The 21650-nt window shown below is 44.8% G+C and overlaps 2 protein-coding genes across 2 annotated transcripts in view; one reads left to right on the forward strand and one right to left on the reverse strand.

The window, feature by feature from the left end:
• Positions 1-20013, forward strand: part of INSYN2A (inhibitory synaptic factor 2A) — a 37851-nt gene extending 17838 nt beyond the window's left edge. The window contains exons 2-3 of the mRNA XM_008685660.2: positions 3920-3991; positions 19778-20013. Of these exons, the coding sequence (XP_008683882.2) occupies positions 3920-3991; positions 19778-19961 (256 nt within the window). The 3' untranslated portion in view covers positions 19962-20013. The remainder of the gene's footprint in view (positions 1-3919; positions 3992-19777) is intronic.
• DOCK1 (dedicator of cytokinesis 1) overlaps positions 1-21650 on the reverse strand; it is a 495125-nt gene that overhangs the window by 271654 nt on the left and 201821 nt on the right.

Consider the following 21650-nt stretch of genomic DNA (forward strand, 5'->3'; position numbering starts at 1 on the left):
ATTCCATAACAGCACTTCGTGTTCCCTGTCCTATAGAAAGAATTTATCTGTTTCATCTATATTTAGAGAACACATTCATTCAGATGCTGTAACACAATTATTAATGTGACCATAAAATTATCAGTGAAGCCAAACCCTAGAGCTTGAAAGCTCCAAGGACAATTAGATGGATTATCAAAGCAATAAGCACAATGGATTACATAGTTTAAACCCTCTCCTGAAAACACCCTCATGCTTAATAAAATTTTTGCAGGCATAACTTGATTGACATTGGCTGCTGGAGGCAGCTTATGACTTAACTGCATGATACAAAGGCAACACTTTAAATTTTATCCACAAATTAATTTCTCATTGACTTCTACTTCTATAAACTGCCTTTATGGACTCCAAACACTTAAATTCCTTAAACAAAAGAAAGGTCCTTTAAAAAAAATCTTAGAAACATACTGAGGGGCCTCTCTAAGAAAAGTTGATGGCAATGAGATCCTGAAAATACTTCCCAGATATGGTGGAAAAAGGAGGGACCATCTGTTTTTCTTTTAAATTAGCTAAAAACCAATGACCACAAAAATGTCTCCATATAAAGCAGGCATGATGACTCATTTGCTTATCAATAGACATTAGCCAAACCATACTATATTTTAGGATTGAGTGAATTAGATTGTGTTGTAAATAAAAGAAGCAAGGGAAAGGAAATTGGATGAAAGTGATGTTGGAGGCGTGGGTGAGAGTAAGTCAAGAAGTGTTTTCCACGTCACTCTTTCATCCAACTGTAAGAAAAAGTCTAGAGTGGCTACCCATTAAATTCAAAATAATGTTCAAAGTGTTTCCTATTTTACACGGTCTGATCTCATCTTCCCCCCCCCCCAACTCCTGTATGCAACATCTGTTCTAGCCACACTGGCCTTTTTCTTCTGTCATGTGAACATACCAACATCATTCACTGCAGGAAGTTCACATGTGATGGTCCCCCTGCTTGCACCACTCAGCCCTGCATCTTCAGATGACTCACTTCTTTTTTTATTATCATTGAAGTCCCACTTCAGAATCTGTGTCCTCAGTGTGCTAGCTAAAGCCACCTCTCCACAACCTTTCCTTAACACGTGTTACCAGAACTCAACCATCCACCCATCCATCCATGCATCCATCCATCCACTTGTTTATGTATTGCTTGCCTACCTCTGCCACTCTACTGCAAGCTTTGTGAGGACAAGGACTCTGTCTTATTCAAAAATATCTCCTCGGTAGCTAAATAATGCCTAACACTTAATAGGCACTTAATAACTATTTGCTTACTGACTGTAACAGTGTTTAAAAAAAATGTGTGTGCTTTTTAGAAGGGGATAAGAATAGAGTCTTTTCAGAAAATGCTTTAAAAAAGCAATTTCTAACTGAAAAATGCCCAGGTTCTGGAAGAGAGTCCTTTAGTGCATTTCTGTTACCCTTGTCCTGCCATTGCTGGATTCATTGACTATCCCAAGTTGCCAATTACACATACATAGTGCAGAATACCAGTCCCAAGGTAGAAGGAAGGCATCACAGAGAATCAGAAGCCTGGGGTCTAAGAATAATGAGATCCTGGATGTGAAATGTTACTGTATTCTCCTCTTTAAAATGAGATACCATAATTAATTTGAGGGCTCAAGGCTCCAATGTGAGACACTTAGGAACTCTGAGATATTGGGCAAGTAAGGGGTGTTGGTGTTGCTGAGGCTTGATCAAGATTTTACCTAGGGTCTAAGACTGGAAGGTTCTACAAGCTTGGAATTCACTTTTCCTCAGAAACCAGAAAGAGTGCCCCTCAGATAAGGGCTAAGAAATGTCCCTGATTTTGCCCGCTTTCTTTCAAAAGCCTCACCTTTGGACTATGACTAACACCTATAAACAGCCACCCTGGTTGGCGGTTAGCATATGCTCGTGCAACACAAAAGCAGAACAGTACCTCACTTGCAACCTGACCTAAGAGTGTGACACGTTCCGCACCATGCCATGTCACTGCGAGGACGTGGGCTCAAGTGTTGTGCACAATATTGTACAAAATGACCTCAGTCAGAAATGAGCTTAGGGCAAGATCTAGTAGAATATGCTGAATGGAGAGGTCCCTTTATGTATACATCAGGCATGGAAGAATGGACAAGATCGATGTCATGACACAGGGAACCCTGGAAGGGGTCTGACCACTCTGGAGGCAGTGGGAAGGTTCATGAGGAATGTACTCTTGGGGTCTGTCAACAAGAGGAAAAGTCTAAGTAAGAAAGTGGCCATGTCTGGTGAAGGGGAGGTTGAGACGCACAGGATCTTGACTGTTCCTCTCTACTAAGCCAAGGGGAGAGTAAACACCAAATGTGCATATCCAAAGGATCCCAATACAGAAAGTGATGGTGGACAAAGGTCAACACACATGCAGCCACACGACGATTCCAGACCTTGCCCAAATACACTGGGGTCACAAGCAAAGATCAGCAGCACTTTAGGGCAGAATATAGTCACTTGATTAATAAGCAAAATACACAGAATTCAAAGGGCAAGTCCTGAGTTTACCAAAGCTCACAAAGACAACATGACATTGAGTGGGAAATCTTTTTGTCAAATGTTTATGGAACACAAAATATAATGAGGAAAGCAAAAGTTATTTTCAATTCGAAATCCACGATGCATACAAGAGAAGTTTACATAGCAAAGGTGATAAAAATATTGACTATCGATGTTGACGGAAAACCTTCTGTGCACACTATCACCATGTTGAGTGATTCTATAAATGTAAATTTACCCCCTAAGTGTACATATGCCAACTCAGATGGAAGATTTTCTTCTGCCACGAATTTACAGGCTGTGGTTATGTTTGCCCCTGGGTACAAAGGAATATTTGGAAAAACTACACCTGGCTGTTAAAAATATCAGAGAAGAAAGGTCAGCTGAAATCGTTAGAAGAAAGGGCAAGAAAGCACCCCTAATGCTAATTTCTTGAGGTAACCAGGCCAAAATATAGTTAAGGCCTGGTCAAGAAAATCCTGCTTATCAACCTTTTATTCAACCTTCCATAGTAGGCTCCAAAAAACACTCTAAGGTTAGTTTTCTTTTTTTAAGAGGAAGAGAGTTTACCAACCTTGCCACCCCCTTCCCCAAAATAACAAACCTGTGTGGCCTCATAGGGCTGATAGATCTCATGGATAATATGGCAGACAAGATCAGTGGAAGGCATGACAGCAGCACTAGGATACTCTACCACAAGGCTGAACAAATTGTTTTCTCTCTAGAGCCAGAGAATAAATATTCTGGAATCTGGAAACCAAGAAGCAAAATGGAAGATGCCGTGTAGATACTTAGGAAAAAATGTTGATTTTTTTTTTTTAATCTCAAAATCTTTTTGGACACTGTAATTTAAATATCATTAATTTACATAGTTTCCAAGTATTATTATTCTTTCTTTCTTTCCCCTACCATTTAAAATATAAAATCCATTCTTAGCCTGCTGCAAAAAATCAGACAGAGGACAGATTCAGCCCGAGAACCGTGGATTGCAGCTTGTCCTCCAGCAGGCCAAGAGGTTGTGGGGCAAAGTTAAGCCATGGAGTCAGCATATCTGGCATTGGTTTTCCCTCCACGTTTAAAATACCATAAATATAAAGCTGCACTGAAACATCCTCAGTTTTCTTTTAGCAAAATCAGATTATCTACTTCATCCAGTAGCTTATGTTCACATTCTGGATTTATTTTAACGCTCATCTTAGCTGTAGGTATTGCATTGGTTTTGTATGATAAATGCAGACAGGAGCCAAATGGGAAACACACGTGAATCAGTTTCCATTACCATGACGAGCAATGGCATTGGGAAAGCATCTGATGTGAGGTGTCTGCTCTATAACAGCCAGCAACCACCAACCACCACTTGTAATGCTCTCCTGTTCTTATCTTGTAGGCTTTCATATCGGACGGGGCAAGACACAGCTAATTGTGACACATGCAGGAACAGTGCATGTATTATCTATAGGTATGTTAACCTCCTCCTCCCACTTTTCTATTATGAGTGACAAATGATGTTTACCCACGAATGCAAGAATCATCGGGGGCCATGCTGGGATGACGATAACACACACAAAGTAAAGGGCCTTACTTGATCATAATTCTAAGCTCCTTCTAAATACTCAACCCCAGGTGTACGATCCCAGGATGAGGGACAGCTTGAACTCATTTATCTTGCAAATGTATCTTAGTGTTTTCAAAAAGTGGTATAAGTTTGATGGCTTGCTCCTTCAGAATCGCTAGCCATGAGCACTGTGCTGTGTGTTCGGGAAAAGCTCAGAGAGCTAAGCCCTTCAGATGGTATAGATCAAAGACCGCAAACCACACTGGATGTGCTAGGAATACCATGGAAGAACCCAGGCTGCTTGCACCAAATATGCAATTTATTTCCTTAGGAACTCACAGAGATTGCGGCACTGGCATCCCTTGGGACACAATCCCCTGTTTAGAATCTATACTGCTGTTCATCATGTTTTTTTAATTTAATGTTTGTTTAGATTATTTGCATCAACAAGAATACAGCAGAAACTTTCAGTAGGGAAAAACCATGTTAGGCTTCTTGCGGAAATTTAGAATTTTCAGACATGGTCACAACCTTCAGGGAGGTTATTGTCTGTTTTCTCTTCGGAAATGTAATTTTCACAAACAAGATGCGAGAGCAGTAAGAGATGTTATGATTTAGTTCATTGTTGAAACTTAAGCCGGAAGGCCAATGTGAGTGGACCTACCAAATTATCAAAAACAATTCTCGCTGCATGGTTATAGATCTAGACATGTGTACAAGAACTCCCATCTCCTCTCCCTGACGAATACACCTTCTAAAAAGATCTTCAAAGACACCATCCTCTCAAAAAAGGTGGAGACGGGCAGGGAGATCGTGTAAATGTCTTCAATGTAGCATAAAGCTTGAATCCACACCTTCTTGGGCCCATCACACATCTCCAGCCTAGGCAGAACACCCCACATGGGACTCAGACTCTTGAAAAGCACAACTGGGTCACCTGGGGACTCCCTCTGGGGCCAGGCAGAAGAACCCAAAGGCAGACATGAATGAGCACCACGTGTCACCCTAGCACATTCCTTACTGCACAAGTTCACAAAGGGCAATTCTGCCTCCAAGGGGACATCTGGCAAGGTCTGGAAGGAGACGTTTTCAGCTGTCACAATTGGTGAGGTGTCACTAGCATCGAGTAGATAGAGCCCAGGGATGCTGCTAATATCCTATAAAGCAGAGGACAGCCCCAAAACAAGAATTCGCCAAGGCTAACAAAGCCTGCCCTGCTGGAACCACCCCCGGGTTAAGGTCTGTAAAAGGCACACGCCCACTGCTAAGGCCTCCTGACAGTACGCAGGGAGCCCGGACCCCCGCAGCAGCCCTGGGCCAGCATGCCAAGCCGCCTGCTTGTCCTCCCACTTTTAATAAAGAAGAGGTGAAAAGCAAGCACCCAGGCAAATTTTGTTTGTCAGGAACTCCCACAAATTGCAAATTACCTCCTCAGAGACAGCTCCGTATCAGAGAAGTTTGGTTAGGAATACTTTCACTACATGCATGTGGTGGAAGGGAATTGAGAGTCAACAGTGAAGGGGTGAAACTCTGACATAAAATAACCCTTCGCTAATACTAGTCATTAGGAAAAGAAGCGGAGAATGTAAAGCACCTGGTATCTACCCTCACCGTTTAGCTTCTGTTACTCTGGGAGCTGGGGCTCACCCAGTCTTTCAATGCAACAGAGCAGAAGTGAGCAGAGATTTTCCGAGAAGGTTCAGGGTGAGCTTGATGAGCACAAACCCATTTAACATTTTGTGGGTGATTGAAAAAAGAATTTATTAGGGCACTCTCCAGTGTAACTGAAGTAATTTAAGTAAATTTAGCTCTAAATCCAGAGGTAACGTACATTAAAAGTGATATTAAAAGTGATTTAACAAGCCTGTGAAGGACAGAAATTTGTCTTTTTCAGGAATTAGCTCTGAGTGGTTGCTATTTAGAATTGGCTCAACCAACATTCTGCATGAATCCCAATACACTGGCTACTGGCCCACTTTCTCAAAGAACTGTGAGCGTCTCAGAACAACAGGAAATTGCCAAAATTGAGCAAAGACTCACCAGTCAGAGGGACTGGGCCACTGGGATCACTCTGGTTACCTCCTACAAAATGGGGAAAATACACATCCACTCAGAGACCCTGCAGTCAGAACGCGACCCCAGGGATTGCAGCGTGCTGGCATGCGTCTTCAGGAACTGAAAGATATGACCCTCCAGAGCCGGGCACACCCCCCTCCCCCAACAGTCCTCCCTCTAAATGAGCCAAGCATCCCTGGAGAGGTGTTGCTAGGAAAACTGGAATGTTAGATCTCTTTTTCAGGAAAGTATTTTAAAATCTCTCCCTTCAGAGTGATGGCAACACCAGTTCCCCAGCCCCCAAACTTGTGAAGCAAACAGAAGTTATTCTAGAAGGGCTTAAGAGCAACATTTCAGCTAGACTCCCACAGCCTCCACACTTGCAGCCCTTAATAAGGATCTCAGTATCACTACCAGACTGAACGCACACGGCTCATCAAGCTCCGTTTCCAACTTTCCTATCACTTTACGTTAGAAATTATGAAAATTTAACTGTTACTAACTTGCACAAGGTTACAGGTCAACAAAAAAAATGTAAACACTCTGTACCCTGGTTATTGACACTAGACCAGAGTTTTCTGAGCTCCGTGGGGATGCTAAGACAGGTGAAAGCTCACTTTTAGTCAACTAACTGAAAAACCAGTCAAAAGGGAACTTATACACTTAACCTGTTAACTGAATTTTCATCCTATAAATTGAGGTCGTCCATTTCGCAGATTTAAAGTTATGCCAGGCTTTTGAGGGGCAGCCCAGATGTTATCTGTGAATGTGGGCCCTGTGCTCTAGTTCCAAGTGATTTTCCATGAACACCCTGCGAGGGAATCTGAGTTCAGAACACAGTTCTAGATCCCGATTTGCCCCTACCTTTTCCACACTTGCTATCTGGTCACACCCTACTCTGTCCAAAACTGTAACTCACAGAAGGAATTCTCTTCTAAGGTCTATTACGCTGGTTTATGCAACATTCAAATAAATCACATCGTTTCAATGATGGGTACAAATGGCATACGCAGATCCCAACACAACATCCTCTTGGTGAGCACAGAGCTGCAGGATAAGAACAGGGTTGTGGGTCAGCCACAGAGAAGCTTGTTCGCCAGGAGCGATGGCCTGTGTGGGCGTCAGTTACATCATGGGGGAAGCACATGGTGGCTAACCCAGGACAGCCATTGTGGGGGGGGGGGGCTTCCATCATACTGTCTGAATATAAAAGACGAATAGAACGGGACGAAAGGATACTGGTCTGGCTCTTGGAAGACTTGCATCACTCTGAGTCTGCCCGATAGATGGCCTTTGCTGACACACCTAGATACGTAACTTCCCCATGGCAGGGTTCCCTTTCAAAAAAGAGAAAGGACAGCAAGGGGGATTCAACCAGGTGATTTTTCAGTTTCCGGTTAGCCCTAGGATTTAATCCTCAAATGCCAAAGGCTTCATGAAGAATAGAGGTTTCTTTGGTAGAAAAGCATTCAAAACTCATTAGTCCTTTTGCAGGAGAAGTCACCTGTCTGGGGGACCTGCAGCAGTGCACATGGGCAGCCCCAGCATCCCAGAAGTGACCCAAAGACAGTGTCCAGATTTCAGAGGCTTTATGACTAAAGTCCATTTCTTCTCACCAAGGAAATGCACAAGCAAGTCCTCCTTCAATTCCCACACACAGCTCTACGGAGGGAGGGTCCCATCACCAAGGGGCAAGTTAGCTCAAGGTCAAGGTCCTTGCAGTTGTTTCCAAGCGTGGCTTTGGCACCCACGCTCTCAGACACCAGAGCCTGCATCCTAAACTTTGCGACTATTCCTAGGAGTCTCCATACCACCATCTCAGCCACTGCTGTTGGTCTTTCCCATGGGATCCCTCGAGTACCTCGAGATTGAACAGGTTAAAGGAGTTTCAAAATAAAGAAAATTTTAAATCCCAAAAGACTGGGTATCCGAGAAACTGGGAGTACACAAGGGGCCATCACAACTGCTATATCGACACGTTGCAATTCGTCATACCTGTGCACTGGCAGGCAGAGAGCCCTGGAGGTCAATGAATTTGACCCAGCCTGTCTTGCATGTATACACCGCTCTTTTCGCTCGAAACCCAATTACCCTCCCTGAGCAGCATAAGAATCCACTGTGTTTCCAGTAACACTTAGCCCAGGGAAATGCAAAGGGTGCCATGTTCAAGACCTGGCTGCCTGCAGTTTTATCAACACGGTCCTGTAATAAATGTGTACCTTTGCCATGGGCAGCCGTACATATTTCTCTGTAAAAAATAAGCCTGTCGTGGAAATATACAGGACTTGGAAGAAACATCAAAAGGACAAAAGGTCTTGAAGCAATTTCAGGGAAAAAGGCTGCCAGTACCACAAGTGAGAGGTTGGCAACATCAGCCTGCCACCGCCTCCTGCTCAGGGACCAGGCGCCCCAGAGGCTGGGGCCGTACCCCCCCTCTCTCTGGTGGGGTATCCACTAAATCTCTAACATCACGTGGGGCAGCATGAAAGGATCAGAGAGGTCCCTTACAGCTCTGAAAGCTGGTTGACTCCATGATTTACAAGTGATTTACTGCAGGAGTGAGTCTGAGCTTCTACAGAAAGTAGACATGGAGGGAAATGTGAGGACAGTCACAAGGCATTTCTCAACTGAGTAACGTCCATTCCAGCATTGGCAAATCGATTTATGCAGAGCCACAGAACTGTTCCTGGGCAGCGAATTGATTGCCCTGCTCCCTCGTCCACTGAAACCTCAAACATCAAAAGTAATATTTCCCATAACTGGGAATTTTGAGGTGGTTGACATGATTACATTTTTCCTAAGACAATATCCCTTGGATTGTGATCTGGACCAATTGTGAAATTCTAATTAAAGACCATCTCAGCATGAAAAAAGATTAAAAGAGATGCAAGTTTCAGTTTTCTTTAGTAAAACTTTTCTGGCTCATCATCCATATTTCCTGTCACAATATGCTGTAATTATTTCAGACAATGTTTTAAGGATAAATTACTAATATAATCTTTGCTCATAAGCAGTTCAAATCCTTTGTACCCAGCCTATCTTGGTTAATTCTCTTGTCAGACGAATCTGATGAGTCACGCTACTGATGATTCACCTTTTGTTCAGATTGAGTTTCAGAACGGAACAATGAAATACACCATTTCCCTCCTTTACTGAAGTGGTTAATTTGCAAAATAATACCACAACAAAATGGCTTGAATTCAAATTTGTACATTTTAAAGAAAATAGCATGTGCCAACCTCGATTCAAAGGACTGTGGGAATGAAAGCAAGATCTGAAAGGCAATAATGACGCCGATGATGATTCAGATTCATTAAACAGAATCTTTACCAGAATTTTAAATTCTGCTGTGTTAGAATTCCCACCGTTAGAAGCCCTGAGGCTGCTGTACCGCCCAGGAGGACACTGTCCACACCTGCCCCATTTCTACACATCAAGGCCACCACACAGCTGGCCTCCAGGGACATGAATTATGTGGCAGACGAGTAAGGGAGCAGGAATCTGGATGGACAGGAATGCTGAGGGCCTGCTTTGTTTTCAACACCACTGAGGGAGGGATCTTGCAGAAGGCCATGTTGTCTATGTCCTATTTTCGTCATCTGATGTGTTCCACTGATGGTCAAGCACGGGCAGGATTTCAAACAACCATTTGATTAAATATCCAAGCCCTTTCCATGTGGTGCTTATATGCATTTCTGCAGCAAGCATTTCCAGCGGGACTCCTAAGAAATGACAGGCTTCGCCCCAGTCACTGGGAGATGAGAAGTCTAATCTGGCTAAAGATAACCCCACATACTCCCCCTACCCTAAGACTCTGCAACAACAGAGCTCTGACAGAGGGGAACCTTCTGTTGGATAGATAAGTGCCAGAGACACCAAGACCAAAGACAGATAAGGAGAAGCTGAAGGAAGCAGGGATGCTTGACCTGCAAGGCGGCCTACTCACGGGAGGCGGGATCATGTTGAAGGACAGCATGCTGGGGAGGGTTTAGATGTGAGCTCTAGAGCCTACCCCCCAGGCCAGAGAATCAGGAACCACAGGAGGAGCTAGGGAGAGAAACAGCCAGAGCTTCCCCAAGGGTGAAGGGGATGCCTCACTGCACATGTACACTCATCTTTACAGAAGGTGGGAACCTTCTAGTACCTCGCAATCTCTGACTGCTCATCCAGTAGGAAGTTCCTAAATTCTACATGTTCATTTCCAAAAGGACTGGAAGATTTTAGGAAAAAATGAGTCAATGATCCTTATTCGAGATGGAAGGAGGAATTCACAGAACTAACAAATGGCATTTTCTCAAACCGTCCTTGGTAATTCATTACATGGCCAATAAGAGCACAAAATATAAGGACGCAAAGATTCCAGATAAAACTACACATGGAAATTTTAGCGATTCTCGTGTACTGCACTAATTGCAAAGAGCTGGGGAGGGTGACGCAGGATCAGGACAGCCACCAGCACTGAAAGCCTCAGGACTAATGAAGTCTTATTGTTAAGAGAGGTAATTGCATTTGTATGCAGAAATGGTGCCAAGTCTAGCCTGTCCAGAGCCCACTTGGAGTGGGATCTCTGCAGCCTTTGTCATTCAGTGATTATCTCTTAGTGGACGTGCTCCTTCCAGTCCTGCTCTAATTACCGCCACTTGTGCATATTAAGTTCTTTAACAACATGAACTGATGTGGAGGAAATTAGCCTTTTGTCTAATATTTAGTGCTCTGTTCTTGGTATTTACGGTGAATGATGGGCTGGGAGGAAGATGACAGAAAGGAGTAATCCCGGGATGATACCTTACGTAGTGATTCTGGCATAAGGAAGCTTTTTTTTAATAAAGTAAATTAAAAGTCAGAACAAAAGATTCACCAGACCTCAGAATTCTCCTTGAAAATTCCCAAACCTAACAATCCAAGTTTTTCTATTCCATCAGAATTTTAAAAACATATTGTTTCTTTTTCCCCAATATATAAGGATTTAGGCTTTTGTAATAGTAACACCTTAGTTCTGACATGTAACTCTGATACGTGTTAGATGCTGGAAAACTGAAAACTGATTACTCATCTCAACATATTGTTTGTAAAGCAATTCGTTAAAATACATTTAGCAGAGAAAGGTTGATTACACTGATGATACCCTCCTCTTAACAACCCTCGCTTTTGGTTATGCCCAGAGTAACGGTTAAGGAGGCATTCACCGATGTTCAAAACCATTGAGAGGAGGCTGCAGTGTCAACAGCATGAGAAAATGGATGTGATTCATTTTTACACAAATACAGATTTTTTTAAGGGGCCAGATGCAGGACTCAGTCCCTACCACAATGCCGAGTTAGATCATCTGAAATTCCACAGGGAACGTGGAGATTAGAGACAACGGTGGTTGCTAAGGCCACACGAAGGACTCTCCTGTCTGCCATTTTGAAAGAGTTCCTCTCTTTCTCTTTTTTTTTTTTTAAGATTTTATTTATTTGAGAGAAAGCAAGCGAGAGAGAGTGTGAGTGCCAGCGCACGAGCAGGGGGGAGGGGCAGAGGCAGAGGGAAAAGCAAACTCTCCACTGAGCAGGGAGCCCAATGTGGCCTCAATCCCAGGACCCTGGGATCATGACCTGAGCCGAGGGCAGACGCTTCACTGACTGAACCACCCAGACACCCTGAAAAAGCTCCTCTCTTACACATAGCATCTCTGGGGGTAGAGTGGGGAGCCTAGGGTTTCGATGGTCACTGGTGACACCAGAGGACATGTACAAGAAACTAATGGTTTTCTGGTCTGTGTGATGAGACTCTCACTGCGTTCTATCAGTCAGATGGCATTCCTCAGCTCAGATCAGAACAGAGGAGGAGCTCCTCAGAGCATCTAGCAATCCAATCCTGGGTTGGTGGCCCAGGGCGTCGGCTGCTTTGCACACTACCTCCAGCACCGAAACCCCAGGAAGTCATTTGCCTCCCTGGGCAGACAAGTGCCCATCCTCAAAATGGTAAGAGCGAATGAAGTGATGGCCAATGTGTTGGCCAACCTTCAGTAACCTAACACGGTGTTCTACCCCGGCACCTGCCAGACTCACTACAACCAATTTTGGAGAGTTGTGTGTTTTCTCCTTTTAAGTGCAGTTACAATGTATTTCCTGTCCAAAACTTAAAAACAAAACCAAACAAAATAAAAACTCATGCTCTTCACTGAGGCCAGGGACAGCAGCATAGTGGCAGGCTACATTTAATAATTATTGTTCCTTTCTAATGACAATGTATGATCTCTGTGGCTTGCTAGGAGTATGGCATAAGATATGTTTAATGGACATGTGACACTCTTGTTAGTGATCTGGTCCCTTTCCTACTTGATAAATTATTATGGGTAGAGGTTATAAATAGAGCTGGAGTCTTTCCTCTTTGACCTCTCTGTGGCACAATTTCTGGGAGGCTAACACGTGGTTCCTTGATCCTGGTGCGTCTGGCCAGCCCATAAACTCAGGCACTTGAATGAGGGCTGGGTAACAAGACCAGTATTTGTACTCCAGAGGAACTCAAAGATAGGATGTAGATCGAGGATGATGGAGTTCAGCCAAACACCCAAGGTGGAGGACTGTTCTCCAGTATAGTCAGGATAAATAACCATTCAGAAAAGTCAATAATAATAGCTTTGGCTATCACAGTATAATTATAGCTAGGGTAACAGGCAGGTGTTTTTGTTTTTATAACTGTGATCATAATTTCTTTGCCATAGCATACCAGGAAAGGGGAACAGATCTTATAGTTTGGGTATAACATTATTGAATACTCATCTATTTCTGGTATTTTACATCTTACACTGATTCTTTAAATTTGAATTATGCACCTACTATGTGAAATAATGGTGAGAGAAGGACCCAAAATTATGATGAATCATTTCAATGTTCTAAGTGTTAAAAGCAGGTAATCAAATTATTAGTATTTGAAACTACTGGAATGGAATCCACAGATAATATATAATATAGGTATATAACACACAGACATATTTTACATACATATATTCATTTTGATGATAAATTATAAATATAAAATAAAAAACAGAACAGCAGCATTCTGGGGTGCCTGGGTGGCACAGCGGTTAAGCGTCTGCCTTCGGCTCAGAGCGTGATCCCAGCGTTCTGGGATCGAGCCCCACATCAGGCTCCTCCACTATGAGCCTGCTTCTTCCTCTCCCACTCCCCCTGCTTGTGTTCCCTCTCTCGCTGGCTGTCTCTATCTTTGTCGAATAAATAAATAAAATCTTAAAAAAAAAAAAAAAGAACAGCAGCATTCTGCACAGATTAGGAGTGAGGAGACCTGGGTTCAGTTCATCTGTTTATTTCAATTCAGTAACAAAGCATGTTCTGAGCCTGACACTGTACTAAATGGACCTTAGACATAAGATGAAATAAACGGGGTACATCCCTCAATGAGTTCACAGTCATGAGAAAAAACAGCTACAATCCAATGTGAGACAGACTTGCTCTAGTAAAGATGCAGAGACAACCATGCCTGAGGGGCAACCCATTCTGGAGGATTTTGGACAGGACAGAGGGTGGGAAACTCCACAGAAAGAAGAGGGGACATGTACCTGGGCTGAAGGATAAGCAGGACTCTGCCCAGGAGTTTCAGGATTTCCGAAGGTGACTCTGGTAGGTAACTGGGAAATGGGTTAGGGAGGGGAGAGGCGGGGAGAAGAGAGGGAGGGGAAAGTTGCAGGGGTGGAGAGAGGGGAAGGGGAAAGAGGAGGGAGAGACAATGAAGGGGAGGACAGGGTGGCAGGGGAGACAGAGGAGAGACAGGAAGGAGGGAGAGAGGGAGGGGGAAAAGGGAGGATAGGGAAGGGAAGAGAATGAGGGGGAGTTGGGGGGAGGGAGAGAGAGAGGAGGGAGAGAGGGAGAAAGCAAGCCCACTGCTTGGCTGTTGCAGTGGTCAGAGGGAAAACTTCTGAAAGTTTCAACAAGGGTAGTGGAAAGTGGCCCAAGAGGAAGGACGCTGGAGCCTGCTGAGGACAATCCACTGACCCAGCTGGTGGGATCAACCAGAAAAGACTAGCGGAGCTTGAGTCCGAGGTACATGGCTTGGACACCTGGATGAATGCTGGCCATAGGCTGTGTTTAGAAGGACAGAGCAGCAGGCTAGAGGACAGATCTGATTTAGGGCAAGCTGGATATATGGTGCCCCTCAGATCTTCAAGTGGAGAATTTGGGAGAGTATGATGGCTATTTTGGGTCCTGGTTCTTCAAATACCTGGAGTCAAGGCCAGAGTCATGTACAGAAACCAGGACCAGGAGAAAGAGACTTGGCTAAATTCACCCAGCTTGCAAGGAACACAGTCAGCCTGAAACTCAGAGCCTAAGGTGAGGCTCCCTCGCAACCGTGCTGGAGTTGTCCATGGTGCTGACATGGACCCAGCCACATTCAGGCCCTAGACCTAAACGCTGCACTCTGGGGAACACTGTGTGTCCCATCCAGATCCACACAGCAAGAGCTATCACATCCCCCAACACCCTGCATTTCCCTGCACTCTTGCAGTCATGCCACAGAACCCCCATGTGGGGTAAGAACGCATCTCCACCATTGTTTCACGATCACGCAAGCTCAGGTCCCCATAGGTGAGATGATTTATCCACAGTGGCAGAGCGTGAGTCAGTGAGAGCCACGGATAGCACCAGGGGAACTCGGCGATCTAACTCAGGGAGAATTAAAAACAGATGCTTCTGCTCTGCTGTCTATGGAGCCCGCCGACAATGACGAGGCCGGAGAAATCCAAGATTTTTTCCTCCACTCCATGTTTTCCTCCACTCCAGAAAATACAAGTGCTTGGGAGCCAAACTCACTTGCTTCTAACTCCTAAGGGCTACACACAGAGGACTGAAGAAAGGGATGTTTTAACTACATTCCCCCTTAAATTAACTTGAGGAGTTGGCGAGAGCATGCTAAAGAAACTGTGGCAAGGTCCAAGTATTTATAGGAGCATCAGAGGAGCAGAGCTCTGACTGGAGAAGCTACAACCACACTCCTCTGCAAAAGCACAGGGGCGGGGGTGGGGGGAGGTGTTACTATAAAGCCTAGCAGAGTCTCTGGGAACAGAACAAAGCTTGGTGCCAGCTGACAGAGCAGCCTGAGATTTAGGACAGATTTTTATTTCTTTGGAAATGTATAGAATAATAATTTTGCAAGAAAAGTCCCCATACTTAAAACTCCCATTTTTAAGAGAAAACGACTAACCAAAGAAATTGAATCTACAGCTTTAATCGTTTATCACAGTTGAGTCATACGGAGTATGGAAAATGGCTTTGCGACAGCAGCATGGCACGCCTTCAGGTCACGTGATGGTCTCAACACAAAGCGTTTGGTCAAATGGTTTGGTTGTCTGATGGGAGAAGGGGATGCAGGCAGGGAAAGAAGAGATGAGGAGGTAAATATAACAGGAGCTCCTGGAGACTTAGGTCTCGTACATAGCCACAGTACTTCGGCACCGTGTCTCACCCAGCACAACCTGCATCCTGTGTTTTGTTCAGAGAATACCTAGCACGGGTGAGCCTGGCCTGGCTCGAGCCCCATCACATTCATGCTTTTGAAACTCAAGAGTAGGGACTTTTTCCAGACTGCTTTCCTCCCGACAAGTAGCATTCAGCATGGTGTGCGTCTCCCCAGGACACTGCCTCACAAACACCAGACCTGGCCTGCAGGAGATGGGTGGCAACACCAGCAGCCTCCTGCCTCCTGTGCGTTGCCTGGCACATAGATCCCCGAGGGTCCAGGGAGCTGTTTAAACCCCCACCGAGTCCTAAAGGACCATGACGTCTACGCCCAGACTTGGAATACAAACATTCTCATCTGCTCGTTCCACCAGGGGTAAGTCTCTGAGCTGGGACCGCTCTGGGGCAGCAGAACCGAACTGCACGGTGGAGACAGGTCACCTTCGACAGAGTGGAAGACACCACCAGGGCCTCCAACTCAGGCCCAGGCCATCCTCCAGGCCACAGGAAGAATAAAATGCTACTCCCGAGTTCCCCTGACCAGAGCATAGGAACAGCTAGTCACTCACGAGCACCCTACTGACCCCATCCATCCTTTCCAAGATCTTACTGCAGACTCTTCCAGAAAAAGGGAAGTAGCAACTGGAAATGTGGGAACCAAGCTCCAAAAAGATCTTTGTGTGTATGTTGCAGAAAATGTTTCACCATCTTCTTCAATTAAGTTCTGAGAGAATGGTGCTGGGCCAGATTCCACCTGGAGTGGGCCCACTAACTTCTTCCAGAAGCCCTGTTTGATTGGCGCAAGGACTGGGTTCAGTGTGGGAGGAGAGAGGGGGCACGGGCAATGGCGCTGACCCAAACAGAGCAGCCCAGGGCAACTGGGACTAAAGCCAAGGTGAATTTGTTTTTTAAGGCTCTGTGTTCATTTGTTTAATTCAGTAGATATTACACAGTCAGCTGCCATAGTCCAGGTTCTGCTGTAGGTCCTGGGAACGGGGATGAGACAACAGTCCCCCAAGTCCTGGCACCTGCATCTGGGGGATGGAGGCAACATAGTCCAGACACAAATAAGTAATTATTCTAGGTGAGGGCAGAGAAGGAGAAGAGAAAGGAGCAGTGGTAGGTGATCTGTCAGAAGGTGGCTAGAGAATGAGGAGGTAATGTGTACCTGGGGGACAGAGGGACGAGGAGTGGCGAACCATGCCAGGAGCAAGGACAGGAGTTTCGGGCAGGGAAAAAGTCAGAGCCATGAAGACCGTAGCAATGGTGACCACTCCCACACCATACCATCTGCCAGGCAGCAGGTGGGGCCCCGTCCCCCACACCTGGTGTCACTCAGGTGTCAGTGCTCTAGCCCAGAGTGAGGGCAGTGCCTCTCCACCAGGCAGCCTCCCCAGGCACCATCTGGATAACTCACAGGGACAGGAGTCTGTGTGCAGAGTCCAAGGGCCCTGTGTCCATCAGTGGCTTCTGCCAGGTCCTCTGCTCTAGCCAGGACAGCAGATGCTGCTTTCTTCAGGCCATTTGGCTAAAACTAAAGGGACCTTTACTCTGTGTCAGCCAGAGTTGGCCAGAAGACTAACCTTCAGACCCTGCCCTCTCTAGCCAGTTGTCTGCTTCAGATCAGCCCAGAGACTTGGTGTGTTCCTTCCACATTGACAAAAGGCCCCCAGGGGAAAACAGTGGACACAGCGATACGCATCAATGTGTCTGTTAGCCAGGGCACACTGCTCCACAGGCGCCCGTGAATGACAGGAGCAGAGGGGGGCATGGCTCAAGGTCACTGCCAGACCCACCAGGGGCATTTCCCAGAGGGCATCGGTGGCCATACACACTCCCTCTGTAACGAAGCCTGTTCCTGCTCCTTCTCCTGCTCGAGGGCAGCTTTTCAGTAATGGGGAAGGGCAAATGGGAATCAACTCGACAGATAGAGTCGAGTCATTTTGTTAACAAGAACTCAGATTAGATTACTCTGTGATTACATGGTTCCACGGTGTGATAAATTGGTTAATAACAGGATTCCCAGTGTAGCAGCTTAATGGGAATTCAATAATTACAGGTACCCAGAATTGTACCGTTAGCCTAGGACACGCGAGCACCCACCTGCCAATCTAATAACTCAAAACCTATCTGGGACCGTTGAGGTGGTTATGATCTGGAGCACATGCTTTCAGTATTAACCAAATGACCCCTTTCTACCTAACATACCACGCTGGATACCACAGGGCCTCACAAACTCAACTGCAAGATCCTCATTTTTGCTTGTGAAAGGTCCAAGCTGGAGAATTCCTCCACAGGCATCATTGTCACTGCTAACTCTGGTTCCCAGGATAAAATGAGTGATCAATCAATAGATAATAAGGATTACATAATATCTGAATTGCATCTTAAGAGTTTAGGACACTTTTTCACTGATTTTTCTTTGCGGGGGTGAGGGGCGTTGGAAATCCTCACCATAATTCAGGGAGATTGTCAGGCAGGGACTTGTCGAAGCCCACATGGCCCCTGCGACACCAAGAGGAAAAGGCAGGATGTCGGTCCTTGTTGTTCTTACCACACCACGTAAATGCGCTCATGGCTCATAAATGCAGATTGTCACTTTCCACAACCGCCTTAAAGGGAACCGTGCCTCCATCATCACGCGCTCTAGATTAGCAAGGCACGAGCTCACGAGGTTTCGTTCTGCCTCCTATAAACTGCAGCGTAACTCACAAAGGCCCTCTGAAATGAAGGGAAAAAATAATTCTTGTTTTGGGAGCAGGGGTTAACTAGCCATAAACTTCCCTGACAATATTTTTAATTTTTCCAGTGCTATTATAGTCTTTGATGGTAAGAAAAATGGAACAGTGGATTTAAAACATAAAATGGTCCATTAGATGGGTCTTGAACTTGTTTTTAAAACTCCGGATAATACAGCTTTGCTGTTTTCTCTTTCTAAAATGTCAAAATTTGGCTAGGATTAATGGTTCTCTAAATCAATAGGATTTCATGTTTATAAATGGTTTATGGCTCTACTGGATATAAAATGTTATGAGCTCATGTATTATCATCATCGCTGAGCGTTTACTGAAATCTACTGACATTTAGTCAGCCTCCAGACCAGACATGGAAGGAGCACAGGGCGGAATTCTCCAGAGGCCTGGCGTGATGCAGTGCCCACGTTCAAATTGTTGGGGTACAGGGGCGGTGAGAAGGGAGGCAAGGCTCATGACTACTGGGACCATCACAGAGAAGTGTCACTGGACCAGGGCGTCTCATCCTGAAGGCCAAGGGGACCCCCTAGAAGTTAGTTAGGGGATCAACAATGGGTTTCCCAAAGCCATGAAGGGAAGGAAGGACCCCAGACAGTCCACAGTATTCTGTGGAGAAATTTCCTAAGAAAAAAATTGCTTTGAATCCTGTTATTCTAACATAAACATCGTCACTACTGCCAAAGGTCCTTCTACATGGCTATACATCTACACGCTTTGGCTTCAGCAATGTAATTATAATTTTGGGTTATTTTCACCGAACTCCATGTTCTTGCCTGAAACACTGTCTTTCGTCACCACGGAGTGACGTTCAACAGCGTTGACTCCATAAACACACTATTTTCCCCGAGGCTGGATATCATGGCTCTTACCACTTTGGTAGGAAATGAGATTTCGTAAGGAGAACAGAAGCCAAGGTCACGTCATGCCACAACTGTCTGAGGTGAGGTCCATGGATTTCTCTGATCTTGTGAAAAGGTGCACGGGCACAGGGCTTTCACACCCCTGCTCTGTATGAGCTAAGATGGCCCCCAAACACTCACACTTCTGGTTACCTGTTTATTCCACGAAACACGTGTGTGCGGTCTATGGAAAGCAAAAGGGTTATTCGGATGTCACCTTTTTCATTACAACAAACACATGACACACTCTGACACCAACTGGGTACGTTAATAAAACTTCGAAGGTTTGCCATGAAAGCAAGTTAAGTGATTTTCGAAGAAAATGAACCTATTTGAGATAGTTCCCAGGCACAGAGCTAAAATAGATCAGAGCCGACTGCTTACTCCCAATGCCATAAAATTACATCATAAACTTAACGCAAACCGATTATCACCCTGGTAGGATGTCGCCGCATTTTGCAGTCACCAAGGGGGATCTTTACATATGAAAGACCAAGCACTAAATTCTCCCCTCTCTCTTCTCCCCAGTGTGGAGCTGGACTTTAAGCAGCAAGAAGACAAGCTCCAGCCAGTTCTGAAGAAACTCCACCCTTTTGAGGAGACTCAGGTTGTGCCTTCGCCTTACTCTCAGGAGCCCTACTCCGCTACTCCCAAGCAAAAATCCAAACCCGAATCTAAAAAGCACGGAAGATGGAAACTCTGGTTTCTTTAAAACTCATGGCATGTGGATTCTAAAGGCCGCCTTTAAAACCCACTGGAGTTAAGTAAATCGTGTTCCAAAATGAATAGGATCGAGTGAGCCGTGGCTGGCTCAGACGCCTCCCACTTCCCACCCTGCTTACCAAAAAGGCCTTTGTACCAACAGATATGAACAGAAGCAAGGTGGCAAACGTCACACCTTGCCGGCTGTTCTTTGCCGTTCACGGATGTGGGATATCAACTCTGAAATGAAGCTTATGTAGTCAAAGATGATAAGTAAAAAATTCTATGCCCCCACCCTGCCCCCAGATCGGCAAGTGTGTTACATTACTGGCCTGCGAGACCGTGGGCTGTCACTCTGTACACAGCTAAAACTCATAATTACTTTTAAGCCTTTACTTTTACTTTTTTTTTTTTTTAAATAATGAGAAGAAAAAGCAAGCCTTATGTTTGCAAAGGACTTCATTTTTATGTTTAATTTTGCAAATAAGCAGGGGGCGAGTGCCATTTTCAGCACATCAAATTCTGGAGAAAGCACAATTTTTTCAAGTGGTCGGAGACCATAAACAATCTCTACAATGTGACTATATGTGTATTTGCCTTCACGCGCCGTAACGCTAAGCCAAGTGACCACATCCCAGTGTCACACTGACACCTCAAACTTAGCATTCTCCTCATCTCCAGACCTGCGACACGTTTACTGCTCATCTTCCAAATGGCCAGCAGCCAGGAGTCCCCCAAAGTCAGGACATGCCTTTAATCACTGATGTTGACAGGGTCAGAGCTATTGGACACTAAGCTTTCTTAGATCTCATTTTTAATCTTTTGGTACCCAAAGGCCAAATGATAAATTCTGGCAAGAATTTGAAAACACACAGAGAGATACACAATGGATAATACAGTCACCAATAAATTACAGGTGTTCTCTGCTGCCAGAAAGTGTTTCTGTGGATCAATTTTTGAGACATTGTTCATCACCAAAAGCGCGGCCAGACGTTTCATACAATCCGTTCTGCTCCGTAACCACCGTGGAAGACCTGACCATCTCAAAGAGAAACCGCGTGTTTAGTTTAGCTGCTAGGAACAAACACACTTAATGTCACCTACATCTAACCTATTAGTCAGTTGTACTCAATGACATACCTAGGGGAAAGCTGTGAATCAAATGTTTTTAGGTATTTTTTAAATAAACAGTGACACTTAGAGTTCTCTTTTGATTATACATTGCAATATAAATCTTAGTTCCTTTATTTTTCCACATATTCTTTTGCACCTTTGCAAGTATCTTTTTATAGAAATCAAAAGCCCCTCTCGTCTACGAAGGACTTGGTCTGTCAAGTTTCTGCTTTTCACGATAGGAAGTAGGGAATCTTATTTTGCCTTTTTTTGTACAACTTAAATTTTGAATAGTTTGTGAACATACAAGAAAACCTAGTCTTCAAGTTTCTGTCCAAAAGTTTCACATCTAATCTCGTGCTGACATGGACACCTCATTGATTAGATGCCAAAAGCAAAGTGGCTACCCTCAGTAAAAGGATCTCTACCTGCATTTTTCACCTCAGAGCTATTTCTCGCCATGCGTTTCCTCCTCACTCAACAGCAAATCTATTTTAGTTCTAAGTGTTTCGATTCTACAAGGACCTAGTGATCAGCCATCAGACCTGGAATTGATAAAAATGAAGAGTGTATCCTGTAAGCATTC

This window comes from Ursus maritimus, unplaced genomic scaffold (assembly GCF_017311325.1).
Source record: "Ursus maritimus isolate PB19 unplaced genomic scaffold, ASM1731132v1 scaffold_7, whole genome shotgun sequence".
Classification (NCBI taxonomy): Eukaryota; Metazoa; Chordata; class Mammalia; order Carnivora; family Ursidae; genus Ursus; species Ursus maritimus.